Below are 23,456 nucleotides of genomic sequence, written 5' to 3'. Positions count from 1 at the left end.
TTCTTTACTAACCACAACCAGACCTGATTACTGTCAGACATATAGTATCAATATATCACATAAACAGAACCTGCTTGACCTCATGAAGCAGCTAAAAGATCCCAAAAAGCAACACATTATGTGGCAATCTGAATAGTCATTAATCATCTATCAGTCTGGGAAAAGGCTACAAAATCATTTCTAAAGCTTTGGGACTCACAGCGGACAACAGTGAAAACTAATATTCACAAATGGAAAAAAACAACTAAAATTATTTCAAAAGGGCATGGAAGAACCCAGAATAACAGTTAAAGAAGTGCAGGTCTTACTTGCCACAGTTAAGGTCAGTATTAATTAAGGTCACTGCAGAAATCACTGCTGATCAAAAATAACACAATGGCCTATGTCAAACATTTTCCAAAAAGCACGTGTAGTGATATGTGATGACCTTGAGCTGCATTGCTGCTTCATGGGCTGGACAACTTGCTGTAATAAATGGAACCAATGATACTGCTGTTTACCAAACAATAATAAAAGAAGAATGTACCGCCATATTTTTGTGACCTCAAACTCAGGCGTACTTGGGTTTTGCAGCAGGATAACGATCCAAAGCACACAAGCAAGGCCACCTCTGAAGATGAAGGTTTTAGAGTGACCTAGTCAAAGTCTGATTCAGATTCTGTGGATGATCTTAAACATGACGTTCATGCTGGAAAACTCTCCAATGTGGCAGAATGAAAACAATTCTGTAAAGAAGAGTGGGCCAAAATTTGTTCACAGAAATATGAAGGACTCATTTTCATTTTCCAGTAAAGCTTGATTGCAGTTGTAGCCGCAAAGGTTTACCGTTCACAAATCTTAATGGGGGACTGCTGCTGCAATCTGGGTGTGTGTTTACTTTCCAGAGAACCTCACATGGTCCCTCAACACCAGCTCCATTACCTAGAAAGCCCAGCTGTGCCTCCTTTTCCTGTGGAAACTGACTAAAGCACATCTTCCACCTGCCATCTTCACCATGTTCTACAGAGGGATTGTAGAAAGCATCTCGAGCACCTGCATCACCTTCTGGTTTGGGAACTGCAACATCTCTGATCGCAAGACACTACAGCGAGAGGACAGCTGTGAAGATCAGAGTCTCTATCTATTTCCTCCATCACCGACATCTACACCACACGCTGCATCCACAAAGACACCAGGATTGTGCACGACCCCACCCACCCCTCACATGGACTCTTCGCTCTGATGCAATCGGGCAGAAGATGCTGGAGCACCCAAACCTCCACTACCAGACTCTGCAAGAGCTTCATCCACTAGGCAATCAGACTCCTTAACACACAGAGACAGAGCTGAACCCCCTCATCACTCCTCACACACACACAAAGAAATTGTCTCTATCCCTATCAGCATTATTTGCTGCTAACTCTACATACCACTAGGTAAACAGTAACTGCTGTGATCATGTATGACCTATATGTTACAGTTTGTTAATTGTTACTTCTGCACCTTATCTCACACATATAGTTTATACTGTGTTGATACTGCAATGGTACGGTCTGTTAAATTCTCTAATTTCTGCTGTATTTATTGTATTTATTGTAGTGTTCTAGTTCAATGTCACACAATTTGTTGCACATTTGCAATCTATACTGTTCGTGTTCGCACCATGATTCTGGAAAAACACAATTTTATTGCACTGTATACTTATACTCAGTCAATAAAAGCCTCTTGACTTGACTTTTGTTTTCAATCAATAAAACAAAACATTGCAGACCATTTATCTGGATAAAGTCTGGCAGAACCTGCAGAATTAGTTCAGCACATGGATGTTCAAACGTCCACTCATCTTGCACTTCTACCCTAACGATCTTTAACATCCATCAATCCTGTGATGTACACTGTAGTGCTTTTTACAATAGAGTCTCCTATCAATGACGAAAATGAAGCACAAATGAGGTGTTTAGGTGTGACGGGGTCATTGCAAGAAAAGGTCAGATGACCTTTGAAATGTCAAATGAAATGAATAGATGAACCTCCAAATATCATGAGCCACATGGTTCCTATTGGCAGCATTTAAGAAGCGTTTTCGCTCTCCTAATAACTGGGTTACGGCACGATTTATCCATCATTGTCTTCTCTCGGGTGGTTAGAACAAATTAGCAGACTAATTGGTCTGACTAACTGAAACGATTCATCAATTCACGCTAGGACCCATGCTGTGCTTTCCTTTCAGTGCGGCTGCCAAAAAAAATGATGAGCACTGGGAAAACAGTGGGAATGTCTTTACAGAGATGGCCTTGCCGGTTTCATTAGCTTATATATTATCTTACATCGTAGACAATCTTAACGTGAGATTAGCATGAGTTTGTTTCAGATGTCTAAGTCAAAATGCATTCAATATTTACTGATCCGCCTTATCATTAAAATCACTGGAAGGCGATGTAAACAACATTAATGATCTTGATCCAATGGTACTTCAAAGGCAATAAAGGGGTTGCTACATTAGGCAAATAAACAGTCAGTACTTGAACTTGATGTGTTGATGCACTGCTCTGTCCTGCTCTAATTACAGACTTTTCATTACTGCTCACCTGCTCACACACCTTCTGTTCAATTTGCATCAGCCTTCAATTCATCTGGTTCTTAGGTTGTTTTCCACCCTCTACGTCACGTATGACGTGTGTGAAACAGCGGGTGTTGCCAAATAAATGTCTTTTAAGCTGTATTCCTTGAATTTGTGGGAAAAAATGTTTTTTTAACCATCAATAATCACAGGTTAAAAAACTCAGCTTAGGCTATATTCATGTGTTTGACAACTTCATATTAGCTAGGGCTTAGCCTTTAACTCATCATTCTTTTAACCCCATAATTCCAAAGAACACTGTTCCACTGCTTCACAGCTAACGGCTGGGAAGGAATAGGGGGGGCTTTATACCTGTCTTGCAAGCCCACACCTGGCACTAGGCATAGTGCCAATAACAGGTTCATGTTTTGTCTGCTCCAGAGAGTCCATTTCTAGTTGCAGCACTTTCCTACTGGGACTTGACAGGTTATGTGCATCAGCAATGGGAGCCCAATCATTAGACAGGGTGTCCACACACATTTGGACATATGTTGTTCCAGCACTGGTATATCAGGTCACTATAGCAACAGCACATATAACAGAGCTCTCATGTGTTCCTCCCAAAGCAAAATAGCTTCTTCAGTTCAAGGCAGGTGTAGTGTGCAGCAGCTAATGAGATGTAAGTAGGAGAAGTGCTTTTCACTGCGGTAATGCCATACATCCCATTATACTCATTCAGCTTAGCCCAGTTTGAACTCTTCTTTAACGCTCCTTTAATTTATGTTTAGTTAAAATTCAGCCTGGGCTTGGAATAACAATGTGACATTTAATCAGTGGTCATCTTTGCCCTGAGTTATGAAAAAAAAAGTGCCACTTCAGATTCGTGCTTGAGGAACAGCAAACAAGAAATTCATCATAATAGTAGATTATGCTTATCAAAAAGAGGACAAGTGCAGATAATGATGTAAAATATCATGAGATGAGATATCCCCATCTAACTCGTCTCATACAGAAAGTGTGGCATTATAGTGAAAAACAGGGAGAACAAAAAAACTAAACAAAACAAAAAAAACATACCACAATACACCATCTGGACCCTTCAGGATTTCACCAAGATGTTCTCATCTTTTCTAACCATAATTTATTCAGTAACAAAAGCCATTGTCCAAAAGAAGCTTGAATCCAGAGAAATGTGTTTAGGCTTTAGAAATGGGGAAAAAAGACAGAAAAGTGCAGAAAAAACATAGACAAGAGCATGAGGAAGAGCCAATGAGAGTACCCAAAATTTAAAAAAGAAACTACCCTAGAAGCATGGAGAAGGAGAACATGAATTAAACTGATTAAATAAGTGTTAAAAGTCCATCAGTATCACTATACATTTCATTCACCTTCCTCTATACTTCAGTCTCTTTTAAATACGTCAAATACGTATGTATTTTTAAAAAGCCTGAACTACATTGGCTTCACCGGCTTCCCAATTTTTAGCTTGTGGTTTGTGTGGTGAGAAAGCACTTCCCACAAGGCACTGATTGGTCACCACCATGTAAAACCTGGCGTTTATTTACAAAAACTTGGAAAAATCCCAACTCTTAGGAACACGAGGAAGATCCACTTAGAGAAACCAAGTCTTAAAAGGAGAAAATCCTGGAAAAGCATGAGAATCATGAGACTCAACAGTGGAACTCATGAGTCTAGGTAAAAGCTGCAGATGTGTCTCAGGATGGGCCTCAGGTGAGGGGCGCAGTTAATAGACTCCCACACTGATTAAAATTGCAGTCTCTATTTTGTTTCTAAACTGAAAGCAGAAGCATTTCTGGGTGGAGATGAGATAATATATTGTGTTTAATTGTACCAGTGTGCTTGAACAACCTTCTCTGCTGAGCTTAATATATTAATTCTAAAACCTGAGGTGTCGGGTCGCTTTTCTTGGGACTTCTTCTGGCCACATCACGCGTCTTTACATACTTACGTCACATGTACAGAGGATCTGGCTCAGTTTTACTGCGAGTATCTGTGCTACAACTGCGCACTCTCGCTGCTTATCAACTCTTTGGCTCGGTTTCTTGGCTTCAAATGTGCAGCGGCTGGTGGAGCAATGTAAACTCCAGAAGGGAAAACTCAGAGCTCAGTAGCTCATTCACTCATAGTAAAAACAAAGTGTGTAGTTGAAGTGAAGTTTCTGACTGAGCGCAATTTTTTCTCTTTCTCTGAATGAACATAACCTGGAATCTGATTCATCCGCTCTGAAAGGAGACCGTATCACACCTGCCCAGTTTAAAATGATTTTACGCATTCGGTGCAATTAGCCATTCTCACCAGAGACCACCCCCCGCTTTAAGCGGTTTACTTTAAAATCAGCTGGGTTACCAAACATAGGTTTTTAATAATCTCTATCACATGATGAGATGGTGTCAACTGTGTTTTTATTTGCCAAATGGTTTTCATATAGGGTTCCTGTCCTTTGTAGACACCATATAAACATTCGGAGGGTGCAGTAATTGGGATGATCATGGAGTGTTTTATTAGATTGGGCATCAGCTTGATCCTTGAGCCTTTGCCTTTACCACTGGGTTCTAGTTGAGGGCCCTCAGGCATCCTCTAGGTGACATTTTTGAAACAGTGGTTGCTCAGCGGTTAGAGCACAGAGTTATTGATGGCAGGGTTGTTGGTTTGATACCTGGATTCAACGCTGTGTGCGCTTACCTCACAGAAGTATTAAAGGTGAAGTAAGTCCATCCCAGTGCATCACAAATGATAAATAATGGTTGCCAGAGTGCCATCTGTTGTGCTAAAGCTTTGCACATTTGGGACGCTTGGGTAAACAATGTGGGACAATACACACATGCATCTTTATCTTTTTTGTTTAATTATGGTTAGAACAAAACATGTGTTTTACCAGGTGGAGTTCTTTGGTTTTAAGCCAGCACTAAGTACTCGATTCAAAACTGGGAAAAATGATAGACACGGCTATATAATTGTTCATATCTATCCTTAGTACAAAAAAAGAAAAGATACACATACACATTTTGTCATCTAACAACCACTAACTTAAATGTATTTTATTGAGAATTTAAGTGAAGACCAACACAATGCAGCACATAATTGTTAAGTAAAACAAAAATGATGATGCATGGTTTTCAAAAATTTCAAAATCTGAAGAGTGTGACGTGCAAAAGCATTCAGCACCCTTTACTCTGAAACCTCTCATTAAAATCCAGTAAAATCAATTGCTTTTAGAAGGCCCCTAATTAGTGAATAGAGTCCAGCTGTGTGCAACTTAGTCTCAGTATAAATTAGAGCTTAGATTGGGCCCAAAAAATCCGACCCGACCCAGCCCGAGCCCGTGCACGTTCTGCCCGAGCCCGACCCAACCCGAACCATGAACTGGCTGTTTTCGGGCTGATTGAATGAGCGAAATATAATCAGAATTATGTTAATTAACACTGTAACATAGAAACATAGAACTATTATTTAATTAAAATGATTTTTAAGAACAGCTATACACAATGCTGCAAGTCAAACGCGGAGGCGTTCACGTGTGCCCAGAGCTACGTGATTACATTTTTCATTTTTATTATAGTTTAATTTTATTTTGTTTTTATTTTTTCTCCTACAGTTCCGTAAGTTTTAATTTGTTTTTAGAGTGGGCTTGCAAGTTTTTATTAGTTTTCACACATCTCATCAGAGAGATCAATCTAAGAAACGAGAGAGAGAGAGAGAGAGAGAGAGAGAGAGTGAGATTTGCGTGTTCTGGTATGAGCTATTCACAGGTAAAGGTTTTCACATACTGTATCTCCTGTTTCTCTTTCATCTGCCTCGCGCTCATATTGTAATCCCATACATAATTCTGCAGTTTCTCAGTGTTTTCTGTGGTATTTTGCGACTAGCGCTTTAAACGAGAACAAACGCCACGGACCACGAGGTGCAGCGCGCTGCTACCCCGTATCCAACTCCCTGCTGAATCCGACTCCGCTTCGCAAACAGAATAGGCACAACACCGCCCGCTGTACAACTCCGCTGTACAACAGCGCTTATAAATAAATTAAACACGAAAATGAGGGTATTCTATCAGTAATTTCAGTTCGTTTTAGTTGTTTTATAAACACACAATACAGTTCGAGTTAGTTATGTTTTTTCCTTTTAATTACCGTTTTTATTAGATTCAGTTAGCACTTTCAGTTTCACTTTCAGTTTTCGCTTTTTCATTAGAATTAGAAAACAGATGCCTACATCTCGATTTCGGGTCGGTCCTCGGGTCAGGTCGGGTTCGAGCAGATAATATAAATATACCTGTTCTGTGAAGCCCTCAGTGGTTTATTAGAAAATACTAGTGAAAAAACAGCATCGTGAAGACCACGAAACTTAACAGACAGGCCAGAGATAAAGTTTAAATCAACGTTAGGTGAGCTTTAAGCATTCCAATGAGTACTGAAAAAGTAATCTACAAGTGCAAACCTTCAGAAACATGGCTGTCCACCCAAACTGACAGACCGAGCAAGGAAATCACTGGTCAGAGAGGCAGCCAAGCGGCCCATGGTCACTCTGAAGAAGCTGCAGAAATCCACAGCTCAGGCAGGAGAATCTGCATGCCACAAATCTGGCCTATATGAAAGAGTGGCAAGAAAAAACTATTATTAAAAGAAATACGAAGAAGTGTCGTTTGCAGTTTGACACAAGTCATGTAGGAAGTCATGTCATATAGGAAGAAGATTCTGTGGTCAAATAAGACCAAAGCTAAACTACTTGGCCTGAATTCAAAGTGCTTTGTGTGGCGATGAAATAACACTTCTCATCACTCTGAACCCAACATCCCCACTGTGAAACATGTGCCACTGTGTGGTGGCAGCATCATGCTGCTTTTCTTCAGCAGGGACAGAGAAGATGGTCAGAGTGGATGGGAAGATGGAAGAAGCCAAATACAGGGCAATCCTGGAAGAAAACCTGTTGGAAGAGACTTGAGACTGGGAATGAGATTCACCTTCCAGCAAGACAGTGACCCTAAACATACAGCCAGAGCTACAGTGGAATGCTTTAGATATGATAAAGAATATTCATGTGTTTAAAGAGCTCAGCTTGAGCTATTTTGTTAAGAAGAATGGGTAGAAATCTCAGTCTCAAGATGCACAAAGCTGATAGAGATATACCGCAAAAGACTTGCAGTAATTGGCTGTAAATGCAATGAAAGGTGACTCTATTAATTAGGGGTGCGAATCTCTCAATGTTTGGCGATTTTCAACTTAAACTCCTCGTCTTCGACTGAGCTGTACGGTCGTAAATACTTTGTGATATAACACGCGATGGAGTGGAAGATCTTCATAGCGGGAATTTTTTTTAGATTGCTCCAATGTGCTGCTTTTGGCAGCTTTTCAGTTTCTTTTATCTCAGGGTGATTGTCGTATTTCGGACATACCTCAGTTTCATTTTAAACTGCTCACAAACAATTGTGCTCATGTTAAGCTCTCTCTTCCCTGTAAAATCCAAACTGTGCCCAAACACTGACTTTAAGTGACAGGGTGGGTTGAATTACGCTCTTCTCTTGCTCCATGCTAACGGACTCCATTCAGGTAAATGGAGCTCGCTAACTAACTAGCTTGCTGTACGGTGGCCTAGAAGGCCTTCTTCTACGAAGGCCAAGTGGACGCATAATTCGGTATGCAGTACTTACAGGAATAGGAGCTTCAAAAAATAAAACCTAAATGCATTTTTTTAAATCGATTTCAGGGCATTTTGAATCGATTCAGTATCACCAGTACTAGGAATTACAATTCTTTAAAAAATCTATATTTTTCAGCACCTCTACTAGTAATTATTGATATAGGTGACCAAATACTTTTGCAAGTCATATTTTCAGATTTTTATTTGATAAAATAACTGATTTTGGACTTGATATAACACAGTGGACCAAAACCAGCAGATGACACGAAGACAAACATCACTAATCACTGATCACTAATCATCAGTAAATTTTGCATTTAATTTAGAAATCAAGGGACCTGGAGGAAGAGTGGAGAGATGCACAGTCCAAGCTGCTTGAGGTCTAGTGTGAATTTTTGGAGAGCCATGTCATCTGCTGATGCACATTTTGAATTGATTTCCTGAAATAAAGTAACTTTTCAATTAGTGGACGATATGGCCAAAATTTATATCACGATATATTCCTTAATTTCGGTCGATACGATATCATTTCGATATCGATATAAATACTTTGAAAGTCTCAGAAAAACTGCTAAGAATCCCTGCAATGGAAATCTGTACACTACTGTCTGAAATTATAATTTAAGTCTTTAAAGCCTCCTCTCACAAAAACTATATAATACTTTAGAAATAAAAAATGATCAGAATAAATCAATGCTCACTTTTATTTGCATTTAGCAAATAAAAGAGATTTGAGGTGCGGACCGGAGCGGAGCTGAGATCCGCTCGGTTAGGGTCGGTTTCGCTTCACCGTGGGAGATTTGAGGTACGGGCCGGAGAGGAGCGGAGATCCGCTCGGTTAGGGTCGGACCGGAGCGGAGCCGACCCATGTCTAGCCTAGCCTAGCCTAGCCTATCTAGCCTATGCCTGTATGCTTGCGTCATCACGCACTGATGTAGCCCGGCTACAGAGTCTGATTGTGTTCAGCGCTGCAGTGAACTGACGCCGCTAAAAAACGCCTGTCTGTGAATAATACATATCGATATGCCACAAAAATGATATCACCGTTATTGAAACATTTCTTATCGCGATAAATACCGATATCGAAATATTGTCCAGGCCTATTTTCAATGATATTCTAATTTTTGAGATGCACCAGTATGGAATATTCCTACTTCCACCTTCTTGTGGAGAAACAAACAAACTCAAGTTGCATTTAATTAAGGGATGTAAACCATGTATCATTTTCATTTCACTTTACAATTACTATATGTTGTTCTATTATTCAACATCTCACTAAAATACATTTAAGTTTGTGGTTGTAAGGTGACAAAATATAAAAACAGTTCAAGAATATGAACATTTTTGTAAGCCACTGTATCTGTTCAAAGTGTACACCACTATAAAGTAAACAGAGAGCATGTGGACAGTATTATAGTTTTCTGTTTTTAACTCCTATGACAGCTTCTCAACATACCTGCCAGCCAGTTTTTGAAGAAGTGCTGCAGAAGAGAGGCGGGCACACACACAATGGCGATGAGCAGGTCACTGAGTGCCAGGGAGCAGATGAAGAACGTGCTGGGCGACTGCAGAGCCTTCTTACGGCACAGAAGAACCAGCACAGCCCCGTTTCCCACCACAGCAAGACAGAAGATCAGCACATACAGCAGACCAAACACAGGCAGCAAGGCCCCGGGGAGCCTCGGCACCGCCACCAGAGGAGGGATGGAGTACTCCTGGATGAACTGCCACCGGGAGAGGTTGGACGCCTCCAGCATCAGGTCCAGAAGCTGAGAGGTAAGATTCATGTTGGCAGACAGGGACACCACCTCTTCGGTTCAGAACTCCTTTGTGGGCTTTTGTTCAGAAAAGATGTAAAGGTGGCCTTTATTCAGTCCACACTCAGGTGGAGGTCGCATCTCACGACTCATCCTGGCAACACTTTCCTGGAAAACACTAGCAAATCAGAGCAATAATTAGGGGTCAGTTAGAGGCAAGGTTACGGACACGTGTAAAAAGATAAAACAAAAGCACAGATACAAACAAAGCTCTGATTTTTCTACTGAAGGTTTTCAAGGCAAAAGCTAACCGCTCTTTTCAAATCGCTCAAAGAACTGAAATGCAGAAATGGATGTATAATAATAAATGAATTATAGCTGAGCAGACAAAACATGAAATATCTTGGGTTCATTCTGTCTGCAATCAAATAAATTCCAAGTAAATGCAGACCTGCCAACCTTGAAAGAACTGTACGAGTGCAAGTACCCCCTGAACTCAACGCCTGCAACCAAGAACCTATAAGAAACTATATTAATATTAGTGGTGTCAATTAGGGCTGTCAATTTGTCAACTACAAATTTATTTGTTGACTAATAGTTCATTTGTAACAGTACTGCATTACACAAAGTGCTGGGGACAGAAAAACAATAGGAGAGGTGTAACAGGCTCACTCACACAGTTTACACTCAACTTGGTCTGTGTCTCCAAGTGACCCAACACAACAGATTACATAATTACTCACTAAATATCAGTACTCCCCATATTTATACAACATCTGGACATTTAAATGCCTTTTAATTCTTATGTTTAGCTGTTTTTCTGTTGTTATTAGGGATGGAGGACACGGCAGAAATAATCTTTGAAAATTATCATCAGATTAGTCGACTACTAAAATAATCATTAGTTGCAGCCCTAGTGTCCATCACTGAAAAAATAATTGTATTCACCACAATACTCAGTGATTAATCATAATAAAATCATGATTTTTTTAATGCTAAAATTTCTCTGTATTTTTGAGAAGAAGACAGTAATAATAGTGTAGTGTGGTTTAGGCCAGGTAGCCTAGATCCTTTTTATCCTTTTTTACCATATTATAATATCTCAGAGTAGTTTTGATGTTTAAATTTGAACATCTTAATTTGTTGAGTTACTGAGTTTTTCTGAGAGCTTTAATACAGAAAATAAATGATATAGTGTAGCTGCACATTCAACCTTCAACAACCTGGAAATGTGCCATCAGCTTATGTTCACATTAACAGGCTAAAGTAACTCAGATCTGATTTTTTCATGGGTGTGTGAACGAGCCACATCCATTTTTTTTTTTCAAATCAGATTTGAGTCACTTTCATATGTGGTCCTAAATCGAATATGTGTCTGATTCATGGACATGCTACATGAATCTAAACAGTCAAATCAGAATTCATGCATCTTTTTTGCTTTCCCGCATGCGCTACGTGCTTCTCTCTCGTACCCACAAATCTCTTGGTGTAGCTGTGCAGCTATAGCTGCAAAAACAGCAAAAGCAATTAACGCATTTATTTCCCTTTATAAAGCTACGAGTTCTCTCTCAAATATGGTGTTTTTTTGTTGTTGGTAAAGAAGTCGATGTTTATACATATCATATATCAGTGTGCGCATGTGGGGCGTTTCAGGAACATATTCATTCACATTACTCACAGATACAGGTCACTTACATTTGTGAATGTGAACCATCAAGAAAAAAGGAAAAAAATTGGATTTGAGGAATGTGGCTTTTATTGTAAATGTAGCCTTACATGTTTGCGCATGGATGAGAGAGTGAGAGAAAGAAAGAAAGAGAGAGAGAGAGAGAGAGAGAGAGAGTTTTTAGCACAATGAGTCTGTGTCAACAGTTTGGAGAAAAATGAAGTGTGGATGTGCTACAGCTCCATTAAAATGTAAGGAATAAGAACCTTTCAAGATTGTTGTCAGACAGAAAGCCATTTTTGACTTGGCAATACTTCGCAACAAAGTGAACAAGGCAGATTGTAGGAAATTAAGTCCATAATGTTTGTGGAGGCAAAAGGAAGGCCAGAGAGTGCAACAGCCAGATTTATTTTCTGAGCCGAGTTAAAATCAGACAAACCAACCAGTTGTCATGGCGGCGGACCAAACAACCGAGCAGAAAAACAAAAGTCTTCAGAAAAGCAGATAATGTTCAGAAAGGTTGAAAGGCTGGGAAGGGACAGTGAGACTTTTGAAGCCATTTTATTGTCAAAGAGCACTTTAGACTGTTCATGTTTGCAAAGTTCCACAAATTAAATATTCCCTCATTAATGAGCACTCAAGTGGAGGAGGGAAATTAAAGAAAAGCAAAAGGACACAGCAAGAGGACAAAAAAAGTGTAAATTAATGAGAGCTGCAGAGATTCTAGCCCAAATTACAGAACACATAAGGCACAAAATGTGTCCAACTCTGTGTGAAGGTTCCACTTTGGTAATTATTGCATCTGTTTTTCCTTCTGAAAAAGGTTGTACTCACTTAAAAGCTTTAAAGGGTGACTTAAATAAAACTAATTTAATTTCCAGTGCTGTTTGTGCTCATGAAACTGTTTCCCAGACACAGGCACTTCTATGTCAACAAAGGTCCTCTTTGAGTCTCAACACAACACCTACCATCATATTTTTCGGACTATAAAGTGCAACAGATTGTACGGCGCATTAAGCGACACTAGTAGGGTGCCTTAATTGAAGTAAAAGGCTGTCACCATGTTTCCCTTCTAATGTGGAAGCACCTTAGTCAACAATACTGTAAGTCTTAAAAAATATATATTTTAAAGTCAAAAAAGCGCTGGATGTTAATCTGCATAAATTTCTCTCCTGAAAACTGTTTATTTGGGTAGTAAAGCACTTCTGTTTATTTACTGTAAGGTTAGATTTTCATTATTTTATGTAAGGATGGGCTGGGTGCAGAAATATCAAGATATACAGCTCTGAAAAAAAGTGTAGATCACTTCAAAACAATCAGTTTTTCTGATTTTGCTATTTATAGGTATATGTTTAATTAAAATGAACATTGTTGTTTTATTCTATAAACTACAGACAACATTTCTCCCGAATTCCAAATAAAAAATATTGTCATTTAGAGTATTTATTTGCAGAAAATGAGAAACAGTTGAAATAACACAAATAACTGCAGAGTTTTCAGACCTCAAATAATGCAAAGAAAACAAGTTCATATTAATACAGTTTTAAGAGTTCAGAAATCAATATTTAGTGGAATAACTCTGGTTTTTAATTACAGTTTTCATGCATCTTGGCATATTCTCCTCCACCAGTCTTACACACTGCTTTTGGATAACTTTATGCCTGCACTCCATGTGCAAAAATTCAAGCAGTTCAGTTTGGTTTGATGGCTTGTGATCATCCATCATCCTCTTGATTTTATTCCAGAGGTTTTCAATTTGGTAAAATTTGGAATTTGGAATAATAGTGTGAGATCAAATGATATGTGTACTTTAGAACATGGATTGCATACCTGTAGGGGTGAAACGATTACTTGAGTAAATCGAGAAACTCGATTAAAAAAATTGATCGATTAATTTTCTGTGCCTCGAGGAATCGTTAAATTAATTTTAAAACGCAGAGCAGGGAATTTAGCGCGGACTTTTAATGTGAAACAGCGCGCTTAGAGTTACGTCACCCACGCACAGGAAGCAGGTAGAGAAGTCAGAGGTTTTTGAAGCAGTGAGCATGTAAATTTAACTTATAACAAATCAATAAGTTTACCACCATGTAGCTTAATAACAGAACGACAGCACTGATTATTAGAAATACTGTCTAATGAGTGTGGTTAGTTTAATACAACAAGACAAGTTCTAGACCTAATAGAGGCTTTATGTAAAATCAGTAAACTCTGCGCTGTGGAGTTTATAAATAAATACACGTTAAAGTTAGGCTGAGCAAAAGTAACTCAGGACGGAATGGACGGCCATGAACATACTGCATTGTCATTTAGTCTTAGTTATGTCAATTAATTAGATCTGTGTCGTGTAAAACATAAATAAAAAACAACAAAAAAATTTTTAATACGTTAGTTGTCACAATTATTTCACAGGTCTAAATATCCCCTGTCCATGAAGGAGAATCCACTGACTTGGTGGGAAAAGAATGCAGCGAGCTTATCCAATCCATGTTTATGCTTTTATTATTGATTAATGCCTTATATTTAATACTTACAAGAAATCCTAAGTTGAAATGAACACAATTTATTAAATTATTAATTATTAAATGATTACTTGTGGTATTTATGTCTATTTTGAGTTTTATTTATTTCTATTTGTGTTTGCCATGTGGAAATTTATGTTGTGAATTTAAATATTAAACCAACTGGTCATTCATTATTAAGTGTCCACATACAAATTTAAATGCATCTAAGAACTAAAATTTTCATTGACAATTTTTTTCTAAAACACGAGGTAAACCCGTGACCTCCACATAGCTGGGCATGTGCTTGTTAACGCAGCGGCTCACAGCCTGTCGAAAGCTGTGCACCTCAGTCCGGAACAATTTTGCACAGATATTTCCAGTTACATCTGAAATCACTCTTTAATGCCATAAAAAACCCTCTCATTTACATTGTAAAAGGTCATTTAAATGCCTGGTTGTTTTGAGTGATCAGTTTAATATTGCGATATATATCATCGAAAAAAAAAAACAATGCAATGTCAATTTTTTCCAATATCATGCAGCCCTATCGTGATATCTATCGTATTGGCAGGTTTTTGCAAATATGCAACCTTACTGCCACAACAGAGACACAGGTTCAAATCGGATGCAAATTAGCAAGGCAGGCTTTAAGAATTTCACTCGACAGCTTGTTAGAAAAGCCTCAAAGGCAGCTGGGTCCGAACCTCATTTACAGGTGCCAGCTTAGCAAGCATTTGTAGTTCAATTTTGCATATATTTGCACAGCCGGAGCTCTGATAAGCCTGAGCTGAAAGCGTCTTTTAGAGTGGTGCCTGGAAGCTGAGGCATAGGGGGGTGATCTCACCTCTGAGAGCAGACCTACAACAGTGAGAAGTTGGAGGCGGCTCTTTGTAAACGGCTCTTGCTTTAACGGGGCAGCACTGTCTGTGTGATAGCTATGGGGCTTGCTAAAGGCCATGAGACACCTGTAGCACACGCAGAAAATCAGGAAAAGCTTAAGGCGGTATTCCACTGGTCCCTTTGAGCTCATTATGTTGCCTGAGGTACTACAGGGCTGATTTGGTACATTCATCATGTTGTGTGTTATATGAACAGGGGTCTGGACTCTCTGGAGCTTCCTATGGAAGTTCAAGTTTCTGTTTAAGTTTTTGGCTTTTGTAACCCAGATAAACACAGCTGTGGCAGGACATTTGCATACAATCTTTATGGACAATAATTTAATGGCAACATTGGACTTTGAATGATCTTATATCTGTAACAAATAAACATATTATATATACACAAAAGATTTGTGGAAATATTATACACCATTTTTTAATATTATGAATGAATGAATGAACGAAGTTACACTTATATAGCGCCTTTCTAGAAACCCACACTTAATCACATTTTCACACACAACCATTTATACTCAAAAGCAGCAGTCAATAGTGCACAGCATACTCTCAAACGGAAATGATCTCAAGGAATGCATCAGGCACTACACCATTTTACCCTATCCATATCTGGGAACACAGTCAAACATACACTTATGCACACACACACAAACTTACATACCACACATACACACCAGATCAATTTAGTGTATTACAATTTTTTCTGGGGATTTTTAGAGTATCCAATTTACCTGATCTCCATGTTTTTGGACTTTGGAAGGAAACTCATGCAAACACAGGGAAGATTTTAAAAACTACACCGAGATAGGGACTTAAACCCAAGTCCCCAGTGCTGGGAGGCGTACATGCTACCCACAAAGCCACCATGCCATGTAGGGTTGTACAATATTTATTATTATTTACAATTATATGCAGTGTATTCAGACCTCAAGTTCATATTCCTTTAGAAACAAAAACAATAGTGTTTTCTTTTTCTTGATTATATACCAGTGGTTTTCAGTGGGGTTCAGGGCTGGAGATTGTGCTGGCCTTCACAGGGTCTTGATCTGGTGGTCCTTCATTCACATTTTGATTGACCTAGCTGTGGAATTGGAATTGAGCATTGTCCTGCTGGGAAAAAAACTTTGAGTGAAGAAACAGTCAGAGCAGAACAGAACTATTAGTTTTCTTCCAGGATAATCTTGTATGAGGCTTAATTCATGAGTCCTTCACAAAAGACAAATCTGTCCGATTCCAGCCTTGCTGAAGCATCACCATATCATCACGATCTTCCACCAAATTCCACAGTGGGTGCAAGAGGTTTGTACGCCTCTCCAGGTCGCCATCTAGACGACCAGATGTTGTGCAAAGCAGAAAAGGTGAGCTTTCTCCAGTCCTGTATGTTCCAGTCCTTATGGTCTTTTGCAAACATCAGCCAAGCTCTTCTTTGCTTCTAATTGTTGGTTGAATGGCTTTTTTCTAGCTTTACATGACCTGAGCCCTCTCTCTAGAATCCTGTTTTGAACTGTTCTTTTCGTGCACTTCACCCCAGCTGCCATTTGTTTTTATTTTTGTAGATCACTTGATGTCATCCTGCGGCTGCTGACTGACATTCAAAAAAAGTTAACTTTCAACCTCAAAACCTGAACCCTATTGAAAACCATTGAAATGTAATTCAAGACAAAGATGGATGTCACAAGCCATTAAACAGAATTTTTGTGGGAGGCGTGACATAAGGTCACCCAAAAGCAGTGTGAAAGACTGGTGGAGAGCATGCCAAGACGCATGAAAGCTGTGATTAATGCACCAAATATTGTTTTCTTTGCATTATTTGATGTCAGAAAGTACTGCATCTTCGCTTTTTTCTGTACATAAATGCTCTAAATGACAATATTTATATTTGGAATTTGGGAGAAATGTTGTCCGTAGTTTATAGAATTATCGCTCTCAAAACAATCACTGATTGTGTAAACGTTTCACTAGCCTTCAAGCAGCTTGAAATGTGTGTCTGTCCACTCTTCCTTCAGACTCTGATCCCTTGATTTACAAATAAAATGTAAAATGTACTGATGATCAGTGATTGTTCGGAGAGACATCACCTACTGGTGTTGATCCACTGTGTTTTATCAAGTCTAAAGTCAGTGCCGTGTTTTCCCTAGAAAATCTTACAGCACTTAATGCTTTCCTCTGCTGACAACTTTTATGGAGATGTGGATTTCATTTTCCAGCACGACTTGGCTCACTGTCCACCCTGCCAAAAGTACTAATTGGTCTTATATAATATGCTAATTTTATTAGACACTGACTTGTTTTCATTGCATGTAAGCCTTAATCAACAGTAAAAGAAATAAACTTTTACAATAGGTCACTCTGTGTTTAATATATATATATATATATATATATATATATTAGAGGCCGACCGATCGATCGGCCAGCCGATTTAATCGGCCGATTTTTGTTATTTTTTTATCAATCGGCATCGGCCGATTTTCTTATTTGGCCGCGCCGATTTTAATCCGGCACATCTGCGGGCAGCTACTTGGAACGCAGAGCAAGGTTTCAAGAGTGAGCAAGACTTTCAACGGGTAAGGCATCCATTTTTACAATCCAGTGTCCCAAAGTCTATATTTTCTCTCATGATTAGTAATCTGTGATGTTGCTTCATTTACTGAAAAAGAATAGAATTTCAACTGCATGTTGTAGCATTTCTCTCCAAACGAAACTATGCTTAGCGTTGATGGCAGGAGTGCATTTGGAATGCGCCCTGACTATGCAAGGCAAGCCCTATCTATAAGCTCTAGTATAAAATAACTGACGTCTCTTCTTCAGAAACGAAAATTTCAGAAAAATAACAAAAAATAACAAACGAAAATAAACCCAAAATGTTGACAAAAATATAATCTAACGAATTTCAAAAAAATAAAACGAAATTCTCCACACAACCAAAGAAAATTACTAAAACTTGTAATACTGAAAAAAGCGGAAAAACGCGTCTAACGGACTAACGGACCACGAGTGCCGCGCGCTCGGCACAACAACTCCCGCTGTACAACTCCGCTGTACAACAGCGCTTATAAATAAATTAAACACAAAAATGAGGGTATTCTATCAGTAATTTCAGTTCGTTTTAGTTAGTTTTATAAACACAAAATACAGTTCGAGATAGTTATGTTTTTCCTTTTAATTACCGTTTTTATTAGATTCAGTTAACACAAATGTTTTTCACTTTCAATTTTCGCTATTTCGTTCGCTTTAGTGAACAATAATAATTGGTTACTTAGCAACGTTGTAATTATCACACCAGAGCTTTATATAAAATAAAAATAGGAGCCTGATTTCGGGTCGGTCCTCAGGTCAGGTGGGATTCGGGCAGAGAATCTAAGCTCTAAAATAGAAAGCAGCACAAAAACCGGAGCAGCTAAAAAGAGCTTAACGTCCTTAATTCGGAACTTGGGTTGTCCACGGCAATCACTGAATTGATTAGAGCACGCAAATCGTCACAATTGTGCCTCACTTCACCACGCCAAACCACAGGCACAGCGGCCAGAAGCTCAAGTTCACCGGACAGAGGAGGGGTTAACCAGGGCAAAGCGAAATAAAAAAAAAAAGTTCATAGAGCTGCTAAAGTAACGTGCAGTAACGGGGTGTCGGAAATAGTAACGGCGTTATAGTTACAGTCATAGTAATTAGTTAGATTACTCGTTACTGAAAAAAAGTAACGGCGTTAGTAACGCCGTTAGTTTTAACGCCGTTACTCCCAACACTGTATATAAATAAGCTTTATTGTAAACGAATTAATAAAACAAATAGTTTCTAAAATAATGGAGTTAAAATAAAACATCTCTTTTTCCTTCACTACAAACAGACATTAAATCATGCCGCCTCCTGCTGTTCTGCTGTAAAACTCACCCGTTTAAAGCGGTTTGCGCTCAGACTTTTCTGATAAAAGCTCATTTTATCCTGAACCTATAAAGTCCGCGCTCTTCAGCTTTCTCAACTCATTTTCCGCTCACGCACCGAACCTCCAGTACAGCTGATGAGACGCGTTTCTCTGGCTAAGGAGCTCATTTGAAGAAGAAAAAAAAACAGATAAAGCTATATTTAAATTACAGCACCTGTCTGTTTTTGCATTATTTATAATTTTATTCTTAATTTAAACGTCACCCATTTTTGTAAAATAATAGCTGCAGCCCTAATGTGAACATTTTATAACATTGTCCTCCCATGTCCATTCGTTTTCAACTGCATGGAGTTGAAGAAGAAATTAGCTTTGCCGTTTTGGAGTAACTATCTAAAGTTGTCACATTATGGAAGTCTTCTTGCACTCTGTTAAACATATTAAAATGAATAATTAATAGACTAACAGACTGCAACAAGTCATACATTTGTTAATTAGTAGGCCCCTACAGTAAATTTTATATAATAGCCAACATAATATTTCTACTATAAACATGAATATATAGTGTATATAGAACATATGTTATATAATGAATAAAATAAAATGTTATGGATAATACAATCTAAATAAAATTAATATTTTTTTATTAACATATAGTGATATAGTAACATTAAAGTCACTATAAAATGCTAACCTTATTTTCAATAAATTGTGTGAAGTTTACAACTGTTGTGCCTCCTCTTACTAGTATGATTTTAAGCATGCCAAATAAATATAATACGATAGCATATCGGCCCTAAAAATCGGCAGGTCACATCGGCCATCGGCTGACTCTGACCACTAATGATCGGTATCGGCATCGGCCTTAGAAAAACCCATATCGGTCGGTCTCTAATATATATATATATATATATATATATATACACTATATAGTATATGAGTTTCACATTTTGAGTTTAATTGCTGAAATAAAGTAACTTTTTTCAATGATATTCACATTTTTTAGGATGTACTAGTATATCAATATAGCTTTATATACCTCCCAGCCCTACTTCATATGTCATGAGTCCCAGCTGAGTGTGAACTGTGTGCATAAGAAGCCCTTAACCCTCCCCCATTGTGTTTCTGTGCCCAGCACATTAACGATTAGTCTACAATGAAATTTAAAATAAACTTTTGTTTATATAATTGACATTAACTAACTGCTAATTGTTGCAGCCCTAACTAGCAAACTAGCATTTTTAAAAATTGCTATCATCTTACAAGAGTGAAGTTTAAATAGTGTACCACTCACACTTAAAAAAATATCTAGATGATGTTTACTGGAACCATGTGATGGACTGCCACTTTGACTTGCGTCCAACAATTCCAGGAAAGCTCCAGAACCCCTGTGACCCTGACCAAGAAACTGCAGAAAAGACAGAAGGATGAATGAATGAGTTGTTTACTGTAGTAAACATGTATTTCATCATATTTATTATTAGAAAGCTTATCTGATAAATGAATGGTTTGTGTATTGCTGTGTGAACACTTGGTGAAGTTCTACCTTGAAATGGGTTTAAGCCTTGACTATAAAGAGCCTTGGCAGTAAAGTAATGATGTCAGTGAAGGTTTTAAGACGTCAGAAACGCCATCGATTTTAAATCTAAAGGTCACACATTCAACTCCCTTCAGAGCTGGAGATAAAAAGGTACGTTTTGGGAGTGTTAATGTTAAAGTTGAGGCAGAAAATGGGTAGGAGTTCAGGAGTTCAGGGAAAAGTCTTGTCAATATACTAGTGCATCTCAAAAAATTAAAAATATAATTCAAAAAAGTTACTTAATTTCAGAAATTCAGTTTAAAGCGTGAAACTCATATTATATAGATGTATTACACACAGAGTGATCTATTGTAAGTGTTTATTTCTTTTTTATTGTTGATGATTATGGTGTACCGCCAATGAAAACCCAAAAGTCAGTCTCAGGAAATTAGAATATTATATAAGACCAATATAAGTACTTTTGGCAGTGTGAGCAGTGTGCCAAGTCCTGCTGAAAAATGAAATCCGCACCTCTATAAAAGTTGTTAGCAGAGGGAAGCATGAAGTGCTGTAAGATTTTCCAGGAAAACACTGCACTGACTTCAGACTTGTTAAAACACAGTGGATCAACACCAGCAGATGACATGTCTCTCATAACAATCACTGATCATCAGTAGATTTAGCATTTTATTTGTCATTTATAAGTCAAGGGAGCAGAGTCTGGAGGAAGAGTGAAGAGACACACAGTTCAAGCTGCTTGAGGTCTAGTGTGAAGTTTCCACAATCATTGATGGTTAGGAGAGTCATGTAATCTCAAGAGCAGCCCCTGATAAATAAGGCACAATTTTTTTTGCTAGATGACTAATCTGATTATTATTTTTCTGATAAGTCGATTATTTAACGGCTATTTCTGCCATCCCCCTAATCACTTCCACTTCCTGTGAGTGTGGCTGCTTGTTCCAATGCACAGTTTGCCTACCTTACTGTCAGTCTGCATGCCTGTAAAGGTCACTCTGTTGTCCAGTTGCTGCTTTAACTCCCATACACTGCCTCCAGTACACTTTTATATTTTTTGTAGTCCATTAGCAGTGCTCTGTTGCCCAGACAGTCTGCTTTTTTATTTTCTCATCTTAGCCATTACTTTTTTACTGCACTTCTTTATCGGTCAGACCTCTAATTCTTCTCTTTGCTGCTGAAACTGAGACTCAAGTCCAGTGTTAAGATAAGTTAAAGGTGTTTTTTCCATGTGGGTCAGTCAGACTCTTCCTGTAGCAGTTTTCTCCAGTTTCCAAAAGTCTTTAGAAGGATCTCTGGATTTATTTGTAATTTATCTTAAGAAAAGACTTATACCAGGGGTCACTAATAGGCGGACAGCTTTCCGGGTCCGGAACCAGGCGTTGTCCAATGCGGACCCAAACCGATAAACTACTGACAGAGTTTATTTAAAGAGGCGGAACTTTTTCTTCTTGTCTTTACAGTTTATGTGCTTTGTTGTGCAGTAAACTCACAGACCAATCTTTAAAACAATCTATTGTCTCTTTACAATAATACTGGAAAATTCCAGAATTAAAAAGTAATCATGATTTAATTCATTTTTAAGTGACTGACACTTTCTAGTGCTGTTTATTTCTAAACAAATATATCACCAATCCACCCTTTCTGTTTACAGCAACAGTATACAGCTCTGGAAAATATTAAGAGACCACTTCAGTTTCTGAATCAGTTTCTCTGATTTTGCTATTTATAGGTATATGTTTGAGTAAAATGAACATTGTTGTTTTATTTTATTTTTGAACTACAGACAACATTCCTCCCAAATTCCCAATAAAAATATTGTCATTTAGAGCACTTATTTGCAGAAAATGATAAATGAGTGAAATAATAAAAAATACTAAGCTTTTAGACCTCAAATGATGCAAATAAAGTTCATTTTCATAAAGTTAAGAGTTAATAAATCAATATTATGTGGAATGACCCTGGTTTTTAATCACAGTTTTCATGCATCTTGGCACGTTCTCCTCCACCAGTCTTATAAACTGCTTTTGGATAACTTTATGCCTGCACTCCTGGTGCAAAAACTCAAGCAGTTCAGCTTATTTTGATGGCTTGTGATCATCTATCCATCCAACCTCTTGATTCTCTTGGTTTTGGTAAAATCAAAGAAACAAATTATTTAAGTGGTCCCTTTTTTCCAGAGGTGTATACTTTTTTTTTAAATATACTTTTTTGCAAGTTCTTTACAATATACATTTTGTATTTTTTTATTTTTTTATTTCCTATATCTATTCTTTTTCATTGTTTTTTTTTTTTTTTACCATTTCAGGATATTCACTACACACACATACACAAACAAACACACAGACATCAGATTAAGTTATTTAGCTTTATTAATATCGTTGGAATTTTCTATTCCACCTTAAATTGTGCAGTGTTTAGGTTCTGCTGCCTGTAACCTGCTGTACCATTTGAAGAGATGACACAGCTTTGAAATTCCGTGTAAAAGACATCGAGTTATCAGCCTGTATCTAAAAGCCTCAGAGGCATTGTTTAATTAGGCTAATTAACTAATGCTAATACCTGAAAGTTAGTTTCTGTAAGTGAGTGTTTTCTCAGACGCTGTTTTTAGACCCTCAGGTTAAGTGATATAAAATAAGCACTTACTGTGAAAGAGTGAGTCAGCACAAACACCTCAGATTTCAGCGTCCTGAGAGGAGAAAAGCAAAATTCCGAGCAGAGTCTGCTGTTTATAATGAACTCCAGGTAAAATCTCCTCCTCTGAGCTCGAGCTCTCTCCTTTCTCCTCAGCTCTGAGACACTGCGCCGCGCGCCACACAGCAGCCCGAGCTTTGGCGCCAACACTCACTCAGTCAGGGAGGAGGGGGAGCCAGAGCGTAACATAGCAACCTGATAATTGGTGGGCGGGGTCATGTCTTAATTGAACTGACTCTCAGTAGTAGCTCTTCATTCCTGAGCTCATGTAATGAGGAATAGTGGCATGCAATTTTTTGGCACCCTGGTTAAATCATCTGGCTGTGTCCCAATTGTG

General features: G+C 38.3%; 1 protein-coding gene across 1 annotated transcript in view; it reads right to left on the bottom strand.

Annotated features, from left to right (window-relative positions):
* LOC103041015 (pyroglutamylated RF-amide peptide receptor) overlaps window positions 1–23,253 on the bottom strand; it is a 56,255-nt gene extending 33,002 nt beyond the window's left edge. The window contains exons 1-2 of the mRNA XM_007240638.4: window positions 23,072–23,253; window positions 9,651–10,129 (exon numbers count right to left, since the gene is read on the bottom strand). Coding sequence (XP_007240700.4) covers window positions 9,651–9,981 — 331 coding nt within the window. The 5' untranslated portion in view covers window positions 9,982–10,129; window positions 23,072–23,253. The remainder of the gene's footprint in view (window positions 1–9,650; window positions 10,130–23,071) is intronic.
* Between the last annotated feature and the right edge of the window lie 203 nt (window positions 23,254–23,456).

The sequence above is a fragment of the Astyanax mexicanus genome, chromosome 17 (assembly GCF_023375975.1).
Source record: "Astyanax mexicanus isolate ESR-SI-001 chromosome 17, AstMex3_surface, whole genome shotgun sequence".
NCBI lineage: Eukaryota > Metazoa > Chordata > Actinopteri > Characiformes > Acestrorhamphidae > Astyanax > Astyanax mexicanus.
The sequence above is the reverse complement of the archived record's forward strand: the minus strand, read 5'-3'. Positions and strand labels throughout refer to the sequence as shown.